The 23133-nt window shown below is 33.5% G+C and overlaps 1 protein-coding gene across 1 annotated transcript; it reads left to right on the top strand.

Moving 5' to 3' along the window:
• The first annotated feature begins 5350 nt into the window (after nucleotides 1-5350).
• Nucleotides 5351-14683, top strand: LOC112101586 ((E)-beta-farnesene synthase-like). Its single transcript, XM_024192293.1, has 8 exons — nucleotides 5351-5561; nucleotides 11072-11098; nucleotides 11222-11492; nucleotides 11820-12198; nucleotides 13101-13319; nucleotides 13425-13563; nucleotides 13900-14148; nucleotides 14393-14683. The coding sequence occupies exons 1-8, from the start codon at nucleotides 5469-5471 to the stop codon at nucleotides 14681-14683; spliced, it is 1668 nt and encodes a 555-aa protein (XP_024048061.1). The 5' UTR covers nucleotides 5351-5468.
• Nucleotides 14684-23133: the final 8450 nt, after the last annotated feature.

Raw genomic sequence — 23133 nt, forward strand, 5'->3', positions numbered from 1 at the left:
TGATAAATGCTCAAATAGTCCCTACATTTTCCGTTAAGATTTGTTACAAATTGTTACGAGCAAATTTGACCCGCCTCAATTTCTTAACATGAATAAATGGATATGGATCATGTTAATAATGGATCGTGTTTAAATAATTTAAACTTGTTACGACATAAAATCGAGATAGTTTGAACATGATTCAATAGTTGTGTAGTTGGATTTCATTTCAACATGGTCCAGCATTAGCTTAATTTTTATTAAGCTTAAAAAAAAGAAGAAAGAGAGAGAGGGGTTCGTTTCTATAAATAGAGAGAGAGAGGAGCTAGTTTCCATAAATAGAAAGAGAAAGGGAACTAGCCCGGACGCGACCTAACCCGAACCCGCGACCCGACCCGGTCTGATCTTCCATTTCTGGTCACCTCACCGGCCGAGCAAGGTACCAAACGGAAGGTTAGAAGCCGGCCATCATATATGCGTTGTCACCAAGGCCGAAAAAGGGCTAGAACGTCGACGATCAAGCTCGGAAAGCCGCGGTAAAACCCACCTCTTCTCGCCATCGATTTCGTCGGCTTTGGGTGATGCCACCGCCTGGATCTTGATCTCACCTCACCCTCCACTGTGCCAAAACCGCTATTTTGGCCGCGAACGACCGCCGGAAAGCTTGGGCTTGGGAAGCTCGATCCGCCGCTGTCGTCGCACGTGGAAGGTCACCGCTGGCACTATTGGACTCACCGAGGTCAGAACTATCAGAATTGAGCTTCTTGTTGTCGTTGACTGAACTCCGATCACCGCTAACAGGTAGGGGCAATTCGATAATTTCATAAAATTTAGGGATAATTTTGTAATTTTTGAAATTGATGGATAATTCAGTAATTTCAAATTAGGGAAATTAGGTAATTTGAGATTTTGAGGGTAATTTGGTAATTTAAGTTGTTAAGGGCATTTTGGAAATTTTGCTCTCCAAGGGTAATTTCATGAATTCTGACATTGTGGATATTTTTGTAACCTGAATTGAGGGTAGTTTGGTAATTTAGGATTTTAAGGGTAATTTGGTAAATTATGATGTCGTGAACATTTTGGTAATTTACAAATGCAGGGGTATTTTGGTAATCTTATTCATACGGGAATAGTTTATTGCAGGTAAATATCGTTTCAAGCTTGTTAGTCGTACTTCGCATTTATAGATATTAATTATGTCGTTTACTTGATTTAGGAGGAACAACGAACGAGAATCAACCCACAGACGAGGACGATAGCTGAGTTTAAGCGTCGTCACTATGAGTGGAATATACAAAACCTATTTTTATAGTTAATTATGATAGTAAAGCATGTTTGCAAAATAAGCATTCTAAACATTCTAATTTAATGATTTTCTCGAAATAGATTTTATTTACGCGTTGATATTTTATTAAAATGTTTGGTTAATGATTTTTTGTATCGATTTTGAATAAAGCATGATAGTATTTTAAAGATAAGAAAAGTGAATTCAAATGTGGTATGATTTAAAGTATGGTTAAAAGGTATATGAATATGAGTGTAATGGTTGTTTTTAAAATCATTGGACAATACCTTTCCCCTCTAGATACATGTGATACAGATGACATAAAAGGCCTTTGAGGCCCTTTTGAAGACACATAGAGGCTTTAGGCCGTGTGTTTGGGCGCCTTTGCCTTTTGGGGGAATATGCATGTGGTATGATGATTACAGAGATATATATATTGAGATACTGACAGATATTGAGATACAAATAATACAGATGAGATATAGGCCTTTGGGGCCTGTTTGAGTACACACAGAGGCTTTGGGCTATGTGCTTGGGCGCCTTGTCCTTTGGGGACCAATTTATGCATCAGAGATATGATGAGATATATGAGATATGAAATGACATTTCCCCGTCTACCAGTTGTAGCTCCGGGGCATGTTGGTTCCCTGATTGTCTGGCCATCGAGGTCTGGGTATGATGAAATTATTCTCCTAAGTACTTGTTTAGTGACAGTTTTCATGATTCAAATATTGAAATTACGGTGTATCACGACTTCTTTGATTTTATACGGTATTATATATTAAGTTTATGTCACTGTATGTTTTATACTCATATAAGTTATTTAAGTTCTTATGAAAATTTTGTTAAAAGGATTTATTGAAATGATAATTATTTTGAAGTAAATTTATTTTTTAAAAACTACTATTCACTTACTGAACACACTGAGTTTTATACTCACCCCGTTTTTATTATATTCCCCCCTCCCACATGAGATTTGTAGGTACATCATTCGATCTAGCAACGATAGTTACATTGAAAATTATGGCCATGTGATGGTGCCAGGAATCACAGATGTTTGTTGGGATATTTTAGATTGTATAAATTATTGCATATTTGTGATTAAAGATAATAAATTGTATTTTTGACATTATATGTTTGGAGGATATTTGGTATGTGATTGACGAAGTTGGTTGCGGAGGTTGATTAAATATTGAATTATTTTTTAGAGTGTTAATTTTATAAATTTACGGTTTAGGAATGTCATAATTGTAGAGGAGACTGTCGAATTTTTGGTAGAATTCTTAAATATTAAATTTATTATTAATTCGGTTGGACGAGATTAGATAGACTTGCTTTGGGGATTTAGGGTGGGTCGTTTCACATATTTATTTGACTTACCAAGTTTCTTTCTATTAGGCTCTCATGATTTCATGCTCTCATGTAGCTAGGCTTATTTGACTTACTAAGCTTCCTACTACTGAGCTCTTGTTCTCCCATGTTTTCATGCTCTTGTGTTCTCATGCTCTTACGTAGTTGTGCTTATTTGACTTATTAAGCTTCCTACTACATACTAAGCTATCCCGTTTTCATGGTCTCATACTCTCATGCTCTTACGTAGTTGTGCTTATTTGACTTGTTAAGTTTCTTATTACTAAGCTCTCATGCTGTCATGCCCTCATGTCACTGTGTTTATTTGACTTATTAAGTTTCTTATTGTTGAGCTTTCATGCTCCCATGTTTTCATGATCTTATGCGTTTCTAGTTATTTAACTTATTAAGCTTCCTACTACTAAGCTATCATGCTTTCATAGATTCACGTAGTTGTGCTTATTGGATTTATAAGCTTCTTGCAACTAAGCTCTCATGCTCTCATGTAGTTGTGCTTATTTGACTTATTACGCTTCCTGCTGCTGAGTTCTCATGCTTTCATACTCTCATGCTTATCATGCTCTCTTGTACTTGTAGTTATTTGGCTTTTCACATTTCTCATGTAATTGTGCTTATTTGATTTATTACGCATCCGGCTGCTGAGTTCTCATGCTTTCATGCTTATCATGCTCTCTTGTGCTTGTAATTATTTAAATTTTCACCTTTCTCATTACAACATGTATAATTATCGAAATAAATGTTTGTCTTTAAAAAAAAATTTAAAGGCTGAAGACTTTGAATTTTAATACAAATATTGACGGGTCTAGTGTTTTAAATTATACTACTTGGCATAAGTATCCAAATTTAATGTCATTATTTTACAAAAAGTAAAATGATTAAATTGTTGAAAATATATGAGAAAAAAACGATTTTTAAAGACCAAAACAAAATCCAACCCTTCATTAAATATGTAGGTTTGAACAATGGATCTATCCATTAAATGCTGGATTCGATAAGATCGTTTTGTCGATTAATCTTATATTCCGTTAATGTATCGTATAAACTTTTGTCAACCCAATAATCATATATGGATTGCGAAACTCTATATGAAGAGCAGAAGTCCTGCCGAGTTCAAACTAAGTAATTAGTTCCTTTGGTTTGCTTTGATTAGAAAAAAAACAAAGAAAGAAAAAAGTGCCCACTCAAGTTCCAGCAACGGTTTCCAGTTCAATAGAAAAACCTGTTTGTCCCAAATTGAATGTCATGTTTTTTTATACAAAGTAAAACGATTAAATTGTTGAAAATATATGAGGCAAACGGTTTTAATAATGGATCTATGCTTTAAAAGCTCAACTCGATGAGATACAGACAATCATTTTATTTTGTAATTTAACATTCTTTTAATGTATCGCATGAAATTTTGTCAAGCCAAAGGTTATTTATGGGAGAAACTCTATAATACATCAGAATTAATACAACTAATAAATCTGTGTGTGTGTGTGTTGTGTAACTGAGAATATAGAGGCAGAGAGAACAGAAAAAATTTAAAAGGGTTTGAGCCATGTTTGGACACTTTGAGGTTTTATTTGCCCTCACTACACTTGATTTGTAACGAAGTTGAATGAAAAATCACCCTCAGGATACAACAAACTCTAAACACAATCTCTAGCAATGAAACTATATTCGAGAACAGGTTATGAATCTGTAATATAATCTGCGATATTTATAGGAAGTTAAGTGTCTATTCATGAAGTAATATGTTTATTCACAAAACAATGCAACCCTCCAAACAAATTAAGGCACCTTTTTAGAACAGATACACCACTTTAAATAGACACTTTAGTGAGAAACATTGCACCTTTCCATCATTTAATTTTATTTATTTATTTAAAATAAACTAATTAATTAATTACGAAGGAATTATATTTCAATCTCAAAGCTTTCTCATTTTAGTGCTGCAGCGTGTCTCTCTTGGTCTTGGTGCTGCAGCACCAATGGTCTCCCATATGTATAATAATAAATATTTAAATCTCTTTTACATTTTATATAATCACTAATTACATGCTATTTTTTTTAAAATAATTGTACAAATGCCATTGCATCATTCCACTCGATTCCAAGGACCAATGAAATTAATGCTTAGCCTAGATGAGACGTAAGATTGGAGAATGAAATAAACATATTTCTTAACATCGAACCTGTGACAATATAGCACTTAATTACTATAACTAACAAAAATTGAAGTTTCCCTTTGCACGAAAAGCCAATTCAGTAGGAATTGCCCTGCAATTTTAGGTAATATTTAAATAATTTGTCTATTATATATGTCAGCATTACTGCATTAGCTGTAAGCTTACAGCTAATAATCCAAAAGCTATAAATATGGCTACTTTCAACAAAGCTTATTAGTGTTACCCACATTTTTCACGCTTCTTGGGTCTTCTTAAAAGTTGAAGTGAAATAGATTGAAGACGAGGGTAAATGCTCGTTTTGTCCTTAGATTCTGTGTTAATACTTACTTAGTATCTATATTTTGAAAAATATCTCATCTATTTTGTTTATTATGTGGCATTCATGTTCTTTTTTTTTTAATATAACTCTTACTACAATTTTAAAATAATATTTAATATCTTTTCAATAACTAATCTTGCTAATAATAATTTATAAAATAATAATAAAAAATTTATATTTATTTTAATTTTATATTTTATTATATGACTGACATAATACCTTAGAGTTATTATAGAATTTCTCTATCTATGGATTGGGAAACTCTATATAAAGAGCAGAAGTCCTACCGAGTTCAAACTAAGTAATTAGTTCCTTTGGTTTGAGTGTGAAAAAGAAAAAAAAAATGTCCGCTCAAGTTCTAGCAACGGTTTCCAGTTCAACAGAAAAAACTGTTCGTCCCATTGCTGGTTTCCATCCTAACTTATGGGGAGACTATTTCCTTGTCAAAATTATTGGCTGCAGCATCTAGAAGGTTTGAAGAAGCTGCAGCATCTAGAAGGTTTGAAGAAGAAAAAATGGGCTGGCCGAAATGCTTGAAAAGGAAATGAAAAAGAAGCAGTTTAAAGAAGAAAATGAAGAACACGGTTTTGACAAGGAAAAATTATTATTAATTTAATAGCCATTTTTTGGCTATAAAAGGGAGAGCTTCCCATTTCATTGAGCATCCAATTCCATTATTCAGAGAGTAATTTAGAGAGAGTCGAGAGTTGTGAGAAATAATTCTTGCAGAGCAGAGAGTCTAGTGAGTGAGAGATTGGGTGTATTGGGGTTTTGGGTTGTGAGCCAAAATATTACAATACTTGTAATCCTTATTTCACTAGTAAAATATTTCCTTCTGTTTTCGCCCGTGGACGTAGGCTAAAAGCCGAACCACGTAATTGGTTGTATTTTTGGAGTTAGGAATTGTTCACGTATTCACGTATACGGCGTACGGCACTATTCACGTATACGGCATACGATACTATTCACGTATACGGAGTACGGCACTATTCACGTATACGGAGTACGGTACTATTCACGTATATGGTGTACGGCACTATTCACGTATACGGCATACGATACTATTCACGTATACGGAGTACGGCACTATTCACGTATACGGAGTACGGTACTATTCACGTATATGGTACTATTCATGTATACGGTACTATTCACGTGAAACGGTGGAAGCGATCCAAGAATTTTGCGGTGCAAAGCAGGGAATAGTGGTGTGAGTAAAGCAACTGTGTGATTCTGTACATGTCTAGGAAAGTTCTGTCACAAAGGCGATAAGAGCTTAAGGAGTCTGGGTTTTAAGTGGGACCATTGTGACCCCTCCAGTCTTTCCTGGGAACTTTCCTGGTGTGCATTCTCACACATACTCACAACTATTCAAGGTGGTACACTAGCTTGTGTACAATATTTATCAATAAAATGGCGGCAAAGTATGAAATTGAGAAATTTAACGGAAATAATTTTTCGTTGTGGAAAATGAAGATGAAAGCTGTATTGAGGAAAAATAATTGCTTGGCAGCAATTGAAGAAAGGCCCATGGAGATAACTGATGACAAGTGGAACGAGGTAGACGGCAATGCCATTTCTGATCTACACTTGGCACTTGCGGATGGAGTATTATCCAGTGTGGCAGAGAAAAATACGGCGAAGGAAATATGGGATACTCTCACAAAATTGTACGAGGCCAAGTCACTACACAATAAAATCTTCTTGAAGAGGAAACTCTATACTCTTCGAATGGCGGAATCTACAATGGTGACCGACCACATCAACACATTGAAGACTCTATTTTCACAACTCACAACGTTGGTTCATAATATAGAGGAAAATGAACGTGCAGAGCTTCTACTTCAAAGTCTACCAGATTCGTATGATCAACTCATCATCAACCTGACGAACAACAATCCAGTGGAGGGTCTAGTTTTCGACGATGTTGCAGCCTCCGTATTAAATGAGGAGAGCAGGCGAAAAAACAAGGAAAACAGACAAGCAAGTTCGCAGCAAGCGGAGGCGCTATCGGTGACGAGAGGAAGATCAACAGAACGTGGCCCCAGTGGGAGTCAAAATCATGGTAGATCAAAATCCAGAAGTAAGAAGAATGTTAAATGCTACAACTGTGGCAAGAAAGGGCACGTCAAAAAGGAGTGTTGGAGTAACCAGAAGAAAAAAGAGGGCAAAGAACCTGAGTCATCAAATGCTCAGGGGTGTGTAGCAAGTACCTCAGATGATGGCGAAATTCTCTACAGTGAGGCAACAACTGTTTCAGAAGGCAGAAAACGACTTTCTGATGTCTGGCTTATAGACTCGGGAGCTACCTGGCACATGACCTCTAGGAGAGAATGGTTCCACACATATGAACCTATCTCAGGAGGATCTGTATATATGGGTAACGATCATGCCTTGGAGATCGCTGGTATTGGTACTATCAAAATAAAAATGTTTGATGGTACAATTCGCACAATTGGAGAGGTAAGACATGTCAATGGCCTAAAGAAAAATCTATTGTCTTTGGGACAAATGGATAGTCATGGGTGCAAAACTCATGTGGAGAATGGAATTATGAAGATCGTTAAAGGCGCACTTGTATTGATGAAGGCAGAAAAGATCCGTGCTAATCTATTCATGCTTAAAGGAGAAACACTACAGGAGGCTGATGCGTGTGTCGCGTCAAATGGAGAAGAATCAACGATGATGTGGCATCTCAAACTTGGCCACATGTCAGAACAAGGCTTGAAGATTCTCTCTGAGCGAAAATTGCTTCCGGGGCTCAAATCGGTAAGTTTACCATTTTGCGAGCATTGTGTTACAAGTAAGCAGCATAGATTAAAATTTAGTAGATCTATTGCTAGAAGTAAATGCATTCTAGACTTGATTCATTCTGATGTTTGGGAATCACCGAATATATCCATGGGAGGTGCAAAGTACATGGTGACTTTCATTGATGATTATTCCAGAAGATGTTGGGTGTATCCAATTAAGAAAAAGTCAGATGTATTTCCAGTGTTTAAAGAATACAAAGCGCGGGTGGAACTTGAATCTGGTAAAAAGATCAAGTGCTTGAGGACAGATAATGGTGGAGAATATACAGACGGCGAGTTTCTTGCTTTCTGTAAGCAAGAAGGTATTCAGAGACAGTTCACGGTGGCATACACTCCTCAACAAAATGGAGTGGCAGAACGGATGAACAGAACTCTTACAGAAAGAATAAGAGCTATGTTGAGGACTGCTGGTCTACCCAATTCATTCTGGGCAGAAGCAGCCAAAACTGCCTGTTATATAGTAAATCGGTCGCCATCTACAGCTATTGGGTTGAAGACGGCGATGGAGATGTGGACTGGAAAGCCAGCTGATTATTCCTACCTACATGCATTTGGATGTCCTGTGTACGTGATGTACAATGCCCAAGAAAGAACAAAGCTGGATGCAAAATCTAGAAGATGTATCTTCTTGGGGTATGCTGATAGAGTAAAGGGGTATCGTTTGTGGGACCCCACTGCCCACAAGATCGTCATCAGCAGAGATGTTATTTTTGTAGAAGATCAACTGCAAAGAAAAGATGAAGATGATGGCACTGTAAAAGAAAAGTCAGAGACTGTGCCGGTATATGTCGAAAATAATCCAGAAGATTCAGATTCTTCTGAAGCAGCATCAGAGCACGAGGAACAAGAACCAGTTGAGTCCGAGGCTCCAGAAGTTCGTCAGTCAACTCGTGAGAGACGACCGCCAACGTGGCACTCGGAGTATGTCACAGAGATCAACGTTGCATACTGTCTTCTAACAGAGGATGGAGAGCCTTCAACTTTCCATGAAGCTTTAAACAGCTCAGATGTTGCTTTGTGGGTGACAGCAATGCAGGAAGAAATTGAAGCTCTACACAAGAACAAGACATGGGAACTTGTACCACTACCACGTGGAAGAAAAGCCATTGGAAACAAATGGGTCTACAAGATCAAACGTGATGGCAATGACCAAGTGGAGCGGTATCGTGCGAGACTGGTAGTGAAAGGATATGCTCAGAAAGAAGGTATTGACTTCAACGAGATATTTTCTCCGGTGGTTCGACTCACAACAGTCAGAATAGTCTTGGCAATGTGTGCTACATTTGACCTACATCTAGAGCAGTTAGATGTTAAAACTGCATTTCTTCATGGAGAACTTGAAGAAGAAATTTATATGCTCCAACCAGAAGGTTTTGCAAAAAAAGGAAAGGAGAACTTGGTTTGCAGGTTGAACAAATCTCTATACGGTCTCAAACAGGCGCCAAGGTGTTGGTATAAGAGATTTGATTCCTTCATCATGAGCCTTGGATACAACAGACTCAGTTCAGATCATTGTACATATTACAAGAGATTTGAAGATAATGATTTCATCATTTTACTGTTGTATGTGGATGACATGTTGGTAGCAGGTCCCAACAAAGATCGAATCCAAGAATTGAAGGCACAGTTGGCTAGGGAGTTTGAAATGAAGGACTTGGGACCAGCAAACAAGATTCTAGGGATGCAAATTCACCGAGACAGAAATAACAGGAAGATTTGGCTCTCACAGAAGAATTATTTGAAGAAAATCTTGCGGCGCTTCAACATGCAAGATTGTAAGTCAATTTCTACCCCACTTCCTGTTAATTTCAAATTATCCTCAAGTATGTGTCCTAGCAATGAAGCAGAGAGGAAGGAGATGTCTCGAGTACCGTATGCATCAGCAGTGGGAAGTTTAATGTTCGCTATGATATGTACAAGACCGGACATTGCACAAGCAGTGGGAGCAGTCAGTCGATACATGGCGAATCCTGGCGGAGAGCATTGGATAACTGTGAAGAGGATTCTGAGATACATCAGAGGAACCTCAGATGTTGCATTATGTTATGGAGGATCAGAGTTTACTGTCAAAGGTTATGTGGATTCAGATTTTGCAGGAGATCTTGATAAAAGGAAATCCACTACTGGTTATGTGTTTACACTTGCGGGAGCAGCTGTAAGCTGGGTTTCGAAACTGCAGACCGTTGTGGCTTTATCTACAACAGAAGCAGAATACATGGCAGCTACACAAGCTTGCAAGGAAGCTATCTGGATACAAAGATTATTGGAGGAGCTCGGGCACAAACAACAGAAAATTCCTGTGTTTTGTGACAGTCAGAGTGCCTTGCACATTGCAAGGAATCCAGCTTTTCATTCCAGGACAAAGCACATAGGAGTTCAGTATCACTTCGTTCGAGAAGTAGTGGAAGATGGAAGTGTGGATTTACAGAAAATCCATACGAAGGAGAACCTAGCAGATGTTTTGACCAAGCCGATAAATACTGATAAGTTTGTCTGGAGTAGATCCTCCTGTGGCCTAGCAGAAACGTAGGCAACATGATTATGGCGAAGCAGATAGGATGGTGTGGAGATTGATTGTTTTTCAATCTAATCTCCAAGTGGGAGAATGTCAAAATTATTGGCTGCAGCATCTAGAAGGTTTGAAGAAGCTGCAGCATCTAGAAGGTTTGAAGAAGAAAAAATGGGCTGGCCGAAATGCTTGAAAAGGAAATGAAAAAGAAGCAGTTTAAAGAAGAAAATGAAGAACACGGTTTTGACAAGGAAAAATTATTATTAATTTAATAGCCATTTTTTGGCTATAAAAGGGAGAGCTTCCCATTTCATTGAGCATCCAATTCCATTATTCAGAGAGTAATTTAGAGAGAGTCGAGAGTTGTGAGAAATAATTCTTGCAGAGCAGAGAGTCTAGTGAGTGAGAGATTGGGTGTATTGGGGTTTTGGGTTGTGAGCCAAAATATTACAATACTTGTAATCCTTATTTCACTAGTAAAATATTTCCTTCTGTTTTCGCCCGTGGACGTAGGCTAAAAGCCGAACCACGTAATTTCTGGTGTCCATTCTTTTGTGCTTGTTCTTTATTTTCTTACAATTTTACTTTAGCTGCGTGTCTGCTTCACCCACCAATTTCCTAACATTCCTGACCCTCGCTTCTGATTGCAAGGTAATTAAAGACGGATCTAAATAACTCATTAACTACCAGCTAGCTAGCTAGCCATGTGTGTGATTAATTCGCATAGAGACTAATAAGTATTAATTAATTGTATTGTACATGCATGCATTGCAGACAAATGATACTACGCACCAAGAGGAATACGAAGCGCTGAAGCAAGAAGTCAGGAGCATGATAACGGCTACGGCAGATACACCTGCCCAGAAGTTGCAATTGGTTGATGCAGTCCAACGATTGGGTGTGGCCTATCACTTCGAACAGGAGATAGAAGATGCAATGGAAAAGATTTATCACGATGACTTTGATAATATCGATGATGTCGATCTCTACACTGTTTCTCTTCGTTTTCGACTGCTTAGGCAGCAAGGATTTAAGGTTCCGTGTGGTAAGTAAGATTTTTGCTTAAAGCTAATTAGGGTCTCTACACTTTCTGCCAATTACATACTTAGTTGCTGTAATTTTTAAAAGATACTCAAAAGACTTGTTGTTACATTTGTAGGTGTTGGATATGAGTAGATAAAAAGAAAATGGTCATATATTAAGTAGATTTTAACACAAATTTGTACAAGAGAGACATTTTGGACATGTTTGAAAATAAAGTAACTATATAATTGAGTAATTGGCTGAAACTATCCCTAGCCATTTATATATGTGTTTATACATGCTGATGTCAATGTAACTGAGCACAATAAATCTTTTACAAAAAATACAGATGTGTTCGAGAAGTTCAAAGATGATGAAGGTAAATTCAAGGCATCATTGGTGAAGGATGTTCAAGGCATTCTAAGTTTGTATGAGGCAGGACACTTGGCCATTCGCGGAGAAGATATATTGGATGAAGCCATTGCTTTCACTAGAACTCACCTTAAGTCAATGGCATCTGATGATGTTTGCCCTAATAATCTTGCTGAGCAAATTAACCATGCTCTCGACTGTCCTCTCCGTAGAGCCTTCCCAAGAGTAGAGACAAGATTTTTCTTGTCTGTCTATCCAAGAGTTGATAAGCACGATAAAACTTTGTTAAAGTTTGCAAAGTTAGACTTTAACCTTGTGCAAAGAATACATCAGAAGGAATTAAGTGCCATCACACGGTAAGCTCTTAACCAGCGCCCGTGTTATTTTTTACTTTAAAAGATAAAATTAACGGATACATTGATTTGCTCTTTTAATTAAGAAAAAGATTTTGAAAACATACAAATCTCTTTTCTGTTCATTTAAGATTCGAGGAAAAGATATTTTCATTGTTTTCGTTCTTGTTCAGTTATTGTGGGAAATTGTCACTTTCACTCTATAATTCCTAGTTTTTACTACTTACATTTTTACGGTTCTCATATGTAACAGCCCATTACCTGTTTAACGTTAACTATTCTTTTGGGGCTTTGACCTCCCCTTTTCTTTTAGAAATAATATATAAAAACAAAGAAAAAATCGATTTTAAAGAGATAAATACAACAGCAAGAACATTGCGGGTAAATTTTAAAATTATGAGGACAAACCAGACATTTAGCCGAACCTAAGGACTATAAGGACATTTAGCCAAATGGTTTTCCAAACGTTTAAACAAAGGGAACAAGGATCGATTCTCTCCTAGCCTTTGCTAGTTTATATTGAGAAACTAGCAAAGGCTAGTTTATATTGATAATCAACCAGATTTTTTTACTTTATTTATAATTAAGTCAACTTTTGTCACTAAATTTGAAAAACTAAGAGTAGTTGGGAAGGGGAAAAAAGAAAAACTAGTAGAGGATCCTAATAAAAGTAGGCAATTTAATTTCTCATTTATTTTTCACTATCTAATTTTAACAATCTTACAAAATTTCACAAAATGGCCAAAAATTATCTTCTCTTATTTATGATATGTATAATTCTAGTGAACAATAACCTAGTTTTCGTCTCTCCTTTTTTATCTTTTAAATTGCACAATGCAAGAGAATTTATTAATTAGTTTTAGCTACCAATTAGATAATTTTAATATGAAATATTTGAATTTCAGGTGGTGGAAAGATTTAGATTTCACTACAAAGCTGCCTTATGCAAGAGACAGAATCGTAGAGTTGTATTTTTGGATTGTGGGGACGTATTTTGAACCAAAGTACACTTTAGCCAGAAAAATAATGACCAAAACAATTTACATGGCATCTATCATAGATGACACTTTCGACGCTTATGGTTTCTTTGAAGAGCTCAAACTCTTTGTAGAAGCAGTCCAGAGGTTTGAAATATTTTGTGATCTATATAAATATAATAAATGATTATTATTATTATTATTATTATTATTATAAATTTTCATTCACACGATATATTACTTCGTATTCAGGTGGGACATTGGAGCCATGGATATACTTCCAGAATACATGAAAGTGCTTTATAAGGCCCTTCTAGATACTTACAACGAAGTTGAGCAAGACTTGGCCAAGGAAGGAAGGTCGTCCTACTTACGTTATGACAAAGAAAAGGTAGACAATTAAGGGGTAAACCATCAATTATTCTATGTATTTTTAAAAGGGTAAATGCTTGAATAGTCTCCGTATATATATTTCCGGTTAAATACCTATTTAGCCCTCATATTTTGAAAAATTCTCAAGGCACCCTTGTTATTAAATATGTGACACTCTTACCCTCATTTTTTCTTGTCTTTAATAATAATACCTGTACTACCATTTTGGAGATTGATTAACAAATTAATCCATTGTTGTTTATCAGCAAATTAACCAATAATTATTCTTGTCTTTTATAAAAATTATTAGACCGATAGTGTTGAATATTTCATTGAATTGGTTTGTCGTGCTCAGATGCAAGAACTTGTTCAAATGTACTTTGTTCAAGCCAAGTGGTCCAGTGAAGGTTATGTTCCGACATGGGAGGAATATTATCCGGTTGGACTTGTAAGTGGCGGCTACTTCATGCTCGCGACAAATTCCTTCCTTGGCATGTGTGAGGTTGCAAACAAGGAAGCTTTTGAATGGATATCCAAGAACCCTAAAATTTCTAGAGCGTCGTCAGTTATCAGCAGACTCATGAATGACATTGTTTCCCACCAGGTACGTGCCACACTATAAATTAGTTAGTTTATCAATTCCCTCTTAAATCATGACTATTTATATTTGGATTTGGATCTATTGTTGAATTGAGTTTTGCTCAGGATTTTATAATCTTCTGCCGTGCTTACATTTATATAGAACAGTGAGGTTTTATGTACACTCAAGATTAGATGAGACTGATGTCGTGAAATTTTAATAATAATGTAATTATCTAATAAACTTTCTTTATTATATATGCGTATAGTTTGAACAGAAGAGAGGACATGTTACCACAGGAGTTGAATGCTACTGTAAGCAGCATGGTGTTTCAGAAGAAGAGGTAGTTAAAGTTTTTACTGAAGAAGTTGAGAATGCGTGGAAAGATATGAATGAGGAATTCCTGAGACCAACTGCTTTTCCTGTGGCTTTAATTGAGAGACCTTTCAATATCGCACGTGTGCTTGAATTTCTATACAAGAAGGGTGATTGTTACACTCATTCTCATGCGATTAAAGACCAGATTGCCGCCGTGCTCAGAGACCCTGTCACTATATGAAGGGTTATAAGTATTTCTGTCAGTTATATTTCATGGTGTTTTTGGAATAAAGTAGGGTTTGTATCAAGGGATTGAGTTACTCTTCATCTCTTGCTGTTTGGGATAAAATGTTATTTATACCTTCGGGGTAAATAAGGTGCTTTGAGTCTGAGATCGATATTGGTTAATGCCACATGCTTTGCCATTAAAAGAATAATACAACACTTCGTAATCTTTAAAGATTTCATTAATCAGTAATTAGAGAAATCATAAAAATCTATAGTCCGTTAGTTGAATGACTCAGTTGGAATAAAATATTTTCAAGTGATCTTTAAAAGTGTAGAATTAATGTAACTTGAGATGAGTGACGGACCCATTGTTGGGAAAATATGCTCTTTAAAAACATATGTGTTTATTTAATTGTAATAAATAATTTTTTTGATTAATAAAATAAATGAGGTATTTTATTTAAGTATCTTAATTACACTAATATTTTGAGTAAAGTCCATTTAATCATATTATATGTATTTATGTGATCACCATGTGGATTCACAGAAGATATAAATACAAGTTATCTTATGATTAAATAAATTAAATTCACAGTTGATAAATAAAGTTGGACACTTTATTTAGGTATAAATTGTAATAAATTCATTGAATAATTTGTCTTAATCATGTATGAATTTATTGATGTAGTACGACTACATTAAACTGGATTACATATGAGATTTAATTAACTTTGTAATAACTGTCAGATTTATTAAATCTCATAAACATTGATTTTACTGTAATCTTAATCTTGAGTTAGTTATAATTTTATGATTGTAATTTTTATTCCATTTGAGTTACCAATGGGCACGACACAAACTTGTAGTCAAGATTACCCAGTATCTTGGTGGGAGAATTTATGAGTATTGAAGTCATATATTAATAATATAGAATTTGTACAACACATCTCTTAATGGATTTTCGGCACTTGATCATAGAATTCTCTGGCCAGAGTGTGTCAACATATTTAGTATATTGAAAATGATCATTAGAGAAAACTAGTAAGTATCAAGGAACAAGATGTAATTAAATTAATTGGACAGTTGAGAGATCGATTTAATTAACAATGTGGTACAAAGGATTATCCAGTAAGGAGATTAATGTGGCTTGGGACGAATTATTATTCAAGTATACAATTATGGAGGTCAGTTCCAATCTTATAATGGAGTAGAGTTGGAATTAAATGATTAGGTTTGTTCATTTACAGCCTGAATTATTATAGCCACTATTGTATGTTCCCAAATGATCCATGTGTTAGCTCATTTAATTGACTGCACCTTTACTGGATCTAAAAATAAGAAAACTAGCATAGTAGGTGATAAACCTAATTATAATATTGGTTAAGACCTTATGTGTTATATTCATGTGCAAATGGGGCCTTGTGTTATTTTACAAAGTGGGCCCAAAGTGGTTACATATGATCTCCACTTTCACGTAAGTGGAAAGATAATATTAAATTCAAAATATTTATTATTTTGAATTATAATAAAGGATAATACATATCTAGGGTTTTACAAGAGATATTATATATAAGTGTATTTTTCTCAAGAAGAAAATATACGGTATTCCAAAATACACGTTTTGAAAAAAACACCGCAAAAGAAGCTGATTGTTTTAGAAGTGGTGAAACAAACGCCCATATGTTCAGTACTGATCAAACTTGAGTTATAACTTGGAAGATTATTTGGTGGTGGATCGTGATCTAATAAAATTAGTGGTGACGGATCGTGATCTAATTGAAGTAGTGGTGACGGATCGTGATCTGGGAGGTTAAATTATTTCAGTGAAAAAGCAAAGTCGAATTGTCAAGGTATGATTTTCTAGATTACAAATTCTTATGTATTGTATAAGATCGGTCCTAAAAATTTTTATAAGAAAAAATTGATTTTATACTTACACACCCATATTATGACCACAATGGCATAAAGTCCCCCTTTAAAACACATTTACTCATGGGTTCTTAGTTACATGCTTTGCACAAATAGTTAATTTTTTACTAAATACATCAGCACGACTATTTACATTCTAAAAATTATATTGAACACTCTTATTTTAATAAATTTATTTATTACAAGAATACCTTAAATATGAATTACTATTACAATAATATTAGGAATCTCAATATTTGGGTTTCAATTTGAGTCTCAATGCCATTTGTCACTCACCTATTAGATGATGTATTTAATAGCTCGTAAAATTACTTAACCATTATTCAATGGATGAATGCTCACATCATTTAGGACTCAAATTTGGACTTAAATATTATGATGCTTAGCATTGCTCTTGCTATAAAGAACAATCAATATGAATTATTGTAATGTAATTACATCAAACTCATCCAATTGTTAATGAACTAATTAATCCATTCACTTTTTTTTAAAAACTAATCCATTTACAATTAACATTTGTTATATTACCCCAAAAATTGCTAGAAAAATTAAATCTATAACATTTAAATCTAAATCTCTATGCAATATTTAATTATTCTTCACCCAGTATACATATGTATTGCTACAACATATATTTTCATTTCTGAAAGGAATTTAGATCTATTACAAATAGATGTAGGCAATTAAAATAAAAAAAATTAACAACTTAATTAATTTTTCGGAAGTACTGTTCACTGTTATTGTTTGCCATTACTGTTCACGATTATTGTTCATCCGCATAAAAAATATTAATTTTTCAAAAACACAATAAAATGCAGAAAATAAATGGCACGGAGATTTTTACGTGGTTTGGATTAATCAATCCTACATTCACGAGGCCACGCCTAGATGAAAAGCAATTCACTAATGGTGCGTTTACTTCATGTGAATGAGAATAAACTGGGAATTGGAATGGGCTGGAATGGAAATGATGAATGGGAATGAGATTTCAATGTTTACTTGACAAAAATAAATAGGAATGAGAATGTGCTGGAATACCATTGATGTGTTTACTTGACAAAATAAATGGGAATGTGAATCAATTTACCAAAATAGCCATAGTATTAATAATTAATAAAAATAATTAATTTATCATTATTAACAATATTATCATTATTAACATTTATTATTATTATTATTATTATTTTAATAAATATCATTTTTATAATAATATTTATACATGTATCTAGATAATGAAAATTACATTATTATTATTATTATTAAATTTTATTAACTTTATTATTTTAGTTATTATTAATTATTATTATTATTATTAATATAATAATAATAATAATAATAACAACAACAACAATAATGATAATATTGTTAATAATGATAAATTAATAATTTTTATTAATTATTATTTTTATCATTATTTTTATTGTTAATAATGATAATATTAATAAAAATAAAAATAATAATTAATAATAACTAAAATAATAAATTTAATAAAATTTAATAATAATAATAATTATTATTAATGACATTTAAAATAATAAAATTAATTGTGATTTGAATGAGGGTAATTTGAGAAATATGAAAAAAGTAGAGGGATACAAAAGTAAACATATATTCCATTCTCACTCCCAACCCCCCCATGGGAATGAGATTCCCATTCCTTATTCCCAAATTGTGTGGGACCCACACATTTTATTTCAATTCTCAAATTACATTTTGCCAAGTAAACATGGGCTTCATTCATATTCCTTCATTTCCATTCCCTATTCCATGAAGTAAACATATCATAAGTTGAGATGTTACAACCTATGGATTTACTAATTTAAGACTCTTACTTACAGTTTATCACCATACAATTTACTCAACCTTAGACTAAAGCTGCTTCTCTTGAATAATTGCTACCCTTCTTGATCCACGATCCTCAAGGCATTTCAAAAAGTGATCAATAACAATTCTTCAATTCTTCAACGCCTAGTGATCTAAGATTCACATAGACTCTCCATAGAGATGAAAAGAAGATAAGAAAACAAATCAACACAACATTATGCGCCAAATCCGGATTCTCAAGGGAGGAAGCCGAATTTTGCTTCTTTGCTTTATGCTTTGTGTTGTGCGTGCCTTCAATTGTAAAATACCCCTCTTTATATAGGCACTAGGATTTCACCAAAATAGTAAGTCTTAAAAGACTTAGATACTTTCCAAATAAGAGTGTCTTTCCTCTTATAATTCGTATGAATCTGAATAGGAATAAATATGATATTCTTGCCTTACTTGTCTCCCAAGAAATATCTAGAGCATTAAATGACTTCCTATTTGAACCAACTTTTTACTCTAAATAAATCTCATGCGCCAATTATAGAATCTCATCATTAATTGACTTGCTAAATTAGACATCTAATTAAATTAGGAAATAAATATTCATAATAAATTAGAATCTCACCAAATTAGGGAATTAATAAACTAATCTCTATTACAAGATATGCAATAAATAAACTTCCAATTTAACTAGACTTGCCATAAGATGCCAACTCTATAAATAATGGACTTGACAATTTCCCTGTTTCTTTCTTTCCAATTTTTTTTTGAAAAATTCCCTGAGTTTTATTAAAATAGATGAATGGTTATACAAAATAGATAAATTAGAATGAAGAATTTAGAATTTGATAGGAGTTAAAACGAGTTTTTGAAAACTTAATAACTAAGTATAAATAAATTGGCTTGATTGTAGTGTTGTAAGTATATATTTTAATTTCTGTGGAAATTTTTGGGTGTGTTGAATAGTTTTATGGGTGTATAAAGCATAAAAAGATTATCAATTTAAATATTTAAGTGAGTATTTTTTTGCTATTTAAATGAGTGTACAAAGTAAAATCTACTTTCTTAAATTTGGTAGATAAATGTACAAAGTAATAGAGCATTGAAAATATTTTTTAGAATATAAATAACTGCACACTAAATATATTCATTCAAGCCCCCGTAATTTTGATTTCAAATAGACCACATTAAAATCTTTTGTATATTAAAAAGTTAAAAGAATTAAATAATCAAAAGTTTTGCCGGCTTTTGCCATACATAAGCATTTTTTTTAATTTAGAAAAGACTATTTTAATCTAAAATTAAATCAAATTGATTCATTGTGTACTAATTTCCACTTGTCTAAAACCTAAACTTCTTCCCCAATTGAACATTTGCAGTCCGAATTCCTACAAGAATTCAATTGTATGTTTGCGATTTGCAAGATTACAACTGCTGCTCTTCAATTAAGTTTCAACCGTTATTCTTACTCTAGGGTTTAAAACTCAGGTTCGAGTTTGGGTTCGAGTCTAGGTATGGCAATATTCATATTCGATTTAGATAAATTTTTTAGCCACCCCAGCTAGGCACTAGAAAATTTTTTAATTGGGGTGTTTAAGCTTGGATTTTATATTTTATAATTTTATATATGCATATATTTTTTTAATTTTTTAATTTAATAATTTTTAAATATACTTTAAATGTTAAAAATTTTTAATATATGTAATAAATGGATCAAATAAATATAATTATTAAAAATGATTTATATTTTTAATTTTTTTTATAAAATCTGGGTTCTAGGCCGGACGCCAAGCTTATTAAGTGACACCCGAGACTGGCTCAGCCTGGCCTTAATTCTGGGTTGGGCATCGTTCAGGTCGGGCCCAAGTCCAATCTAGGTGGATATTTTTTTCATCTTTTATTCATAATTATAAATGAAGAAGATTTGCTTATTTTTGTTATTGTATGATATTGACATGTTTACATAATTAACAAATAAAACACATCAAATATGATTGTAGTAATAAATCAAAATAACTTTCAAGTCTTTTATTTAATTCTTTTCAGTAAATATAGTTGAACTTGTTATTTATCATTGGTTAATTTTAATATCTCAATAGCCCTACTAAATAAATTTCCTTTTTAAAAAAATTATTCTTTATTATTGTTGTTGGTTGCGTATTGCTATAGGTGTCAATGTGCAAGTGTACACAACAAGTAATCTAATGATGAGTATTTAGATCGTTTCATAGGGATTGATGTTATAGAACTTACTACAGCAATCTTAACAGTGCAATTTTAGTCTAAATTAAAATAAAATAATTAATGAAGTTAATAAACTAACTAAATTAAAAATGCAATAAACAAAATTTAATAAGGAAAACCTCAAATCAAATTGAAAGATGTATTCAATGGGAAATGAGTAGTTGAGTGGTTAAATTCACTTAATAGTATTGACTGTTTGTCCAATTAAGATTCTGTTGCTACATTATCTACCATAGCATTTGGGTAGAATCCCTCATTCATCCTCAGCTGTCGTCTGTTGGATATCTTATATCTAAATGCAATCTAATAGTGACCAATTGTTACGCTAATATTAGATATAACATTATGCATTCTAAGCTGTAATTGCCCTACAATGTGAATGTATATGCCTAATTCTTCATTAATATTAGATCAAGCATGACCCTATTCAAATCAAGATTAACTCAACTTGGGAAATTCAATTTAAAACCATGTATTGTCTTAATTTGTTCCACTAAGTAAAATATTTTTTAAGCTCATTCTTAGCTAGTATCCGCTAAATGGGTGGTCAACCGAAATAGAGAATTACAATAAGTAAAATCAAGACAAAATGCTACAGTAGATTCTGAGCAACACACATATATCAGTCAAATAACCATTAAGTTTGTTTAACACTCAACCACAACAAAGTTTAGTTCATAATATGCGATAAAACAATAACAAAAATCGTTTTAGCCATCAAATACATTCCCATAAAAAAAACAAGTAAATAAAGATAAGGAGTTGAGTTCCGCTTGGTCCTTGCAATCTTTCCTTCGTTTCCTTCTGGAAACCCTTACTGCAGCCCTCAAATCTCTCTTGTTCTCTATTTATTCTTTTGTTTTCTCTCTTATTTTTCCTGAGTGACGGCTCTCTCTTGTTTCTTTTATGTGTGCTCGTTTTATATCTTAAAATTAGGGCAACCAAAAGCATGTGGCCGTTGTCTCCTTTTTTTGGAAACCTCGAATCACAATCTTTTTGTGTCTGTTGCTGCTTTGTCAATTAACACGCGGGTAATCTTGTCTGCAGTTGCTCCAGGATTACTGCAGCAATGGCTACAATATCTTCTCTGTTTCAGACTTGTTTTAGTTCCTCTGCAGCCAAGTTCTTTGTCATCTTTGCAAGTCTGCTGTTGCAGCATCCATCCCTAAAACTTGAGTTTTTTTATCACCTATAATTATGCACATAATTAGAACACAAATTGATGTAAACCACAATAGATTTATTAAAAATTAAATTTAAACAGATGCTTAATTAAAAATACAATAAAAACACATCATTTACTCTCTAAGTAATATTGATTTAAGTCTAAAAATGTAATGATAACTCTCATTTCATAGAATTATCACCTACAATGTTATGTCCATGAAGCATTTAATTGAGTAGAGATTAGCTTTACACTTGGGATGCCATTAAAGGATTCCTTAAGAGCATGTTAGGTGAGTGGAATATGTTTAGTGCTATGATGAAAGCTTGGTAGAACATGTTGGGTGATGTTTATTGTTATGATTATGTTTGTGTTTCATTCACTATAAATACCTATGCCATTTGTGTTGTATGCATCAAGTGTAAGAAAAAGAAAGCATAAGAAGCAAAACATAGCTTCTAAGAGTGATTTGTGAGAGTGTGTGAATTGTTCTTGAGTTTTTTCTAATAAAATTTGTGTTTTTACTCTTCAAATTCTCCAATGAGAAGATCAAACTCATCACCATCATTAACCAGTACTGGAATCACCATGAAATGGACCCAAAGCTTGAGCATTGGCGAAAATTTTGAAGTGAAAGAATTGGTTCAACTTTTGGGCTAAAAGCCATAGTAAAAAACCACTACAAGAATTATGGTCATTTGCGACCAACAAATTCAGTACAAAATCACACAATTTGTTGCTAAAAAAATGTACCAAAAAATATTTTGTCACAGGTTCATTACATTAATTCCATCAAGGAAATTATCAGCGACCACCATATAATTTGGTCGTAAAATAACACTTTTAACAACAAATATAGTGATCGCTAAATATCATTTTGTTTCTGTTGAAATGCGAGCTTAAAACTGGATTTTAAAAGGTGCTGATATGTCAGTTTGTCGCCTCGATCGTGTAGTACTTACTTGCTAAGTCAAAACAAAGAATATGACATTCATGTAATGTCTGTCATTTCTAGTTAGTAATCACATGTGCTTCACGTGATTTCACTTACTTTATACATCATACTAGGAAATAGAACCGCACTTTGTGCGGCTTTAAAAAAAGAATTTAGTATTATTTTTTTAATTTCTTTACACTTGATAAAACTGATAAAAAATATGAATTGATTTTTTTTTAAAAGATGACGCAGCCTTATAAAACTAATGTTATTTATGAAAGTTAATTATTTTTTTGTTAACTTTAAAAATATATATTAATGTGTATAGTTAAGTGTACACAACCTTTTTATCAATAAAAATTATGTTCACACTAAT

This window comes from Citrus clementina, unplaced genomic scaffold (genome assembly GCF_000493195.1).
Source record: "Citrus clementina cultivar Clemenules unplaced genomic scaffold, Citrus_clementina_v1.0 scaffold_1, whole genome shotgun sequence".
NCBI lineage: Eukaryota > Viridiplantae > Streptophyta > Magnoliopsida > Sapindales > Rutaceae > Citrus > Citrus x clementina.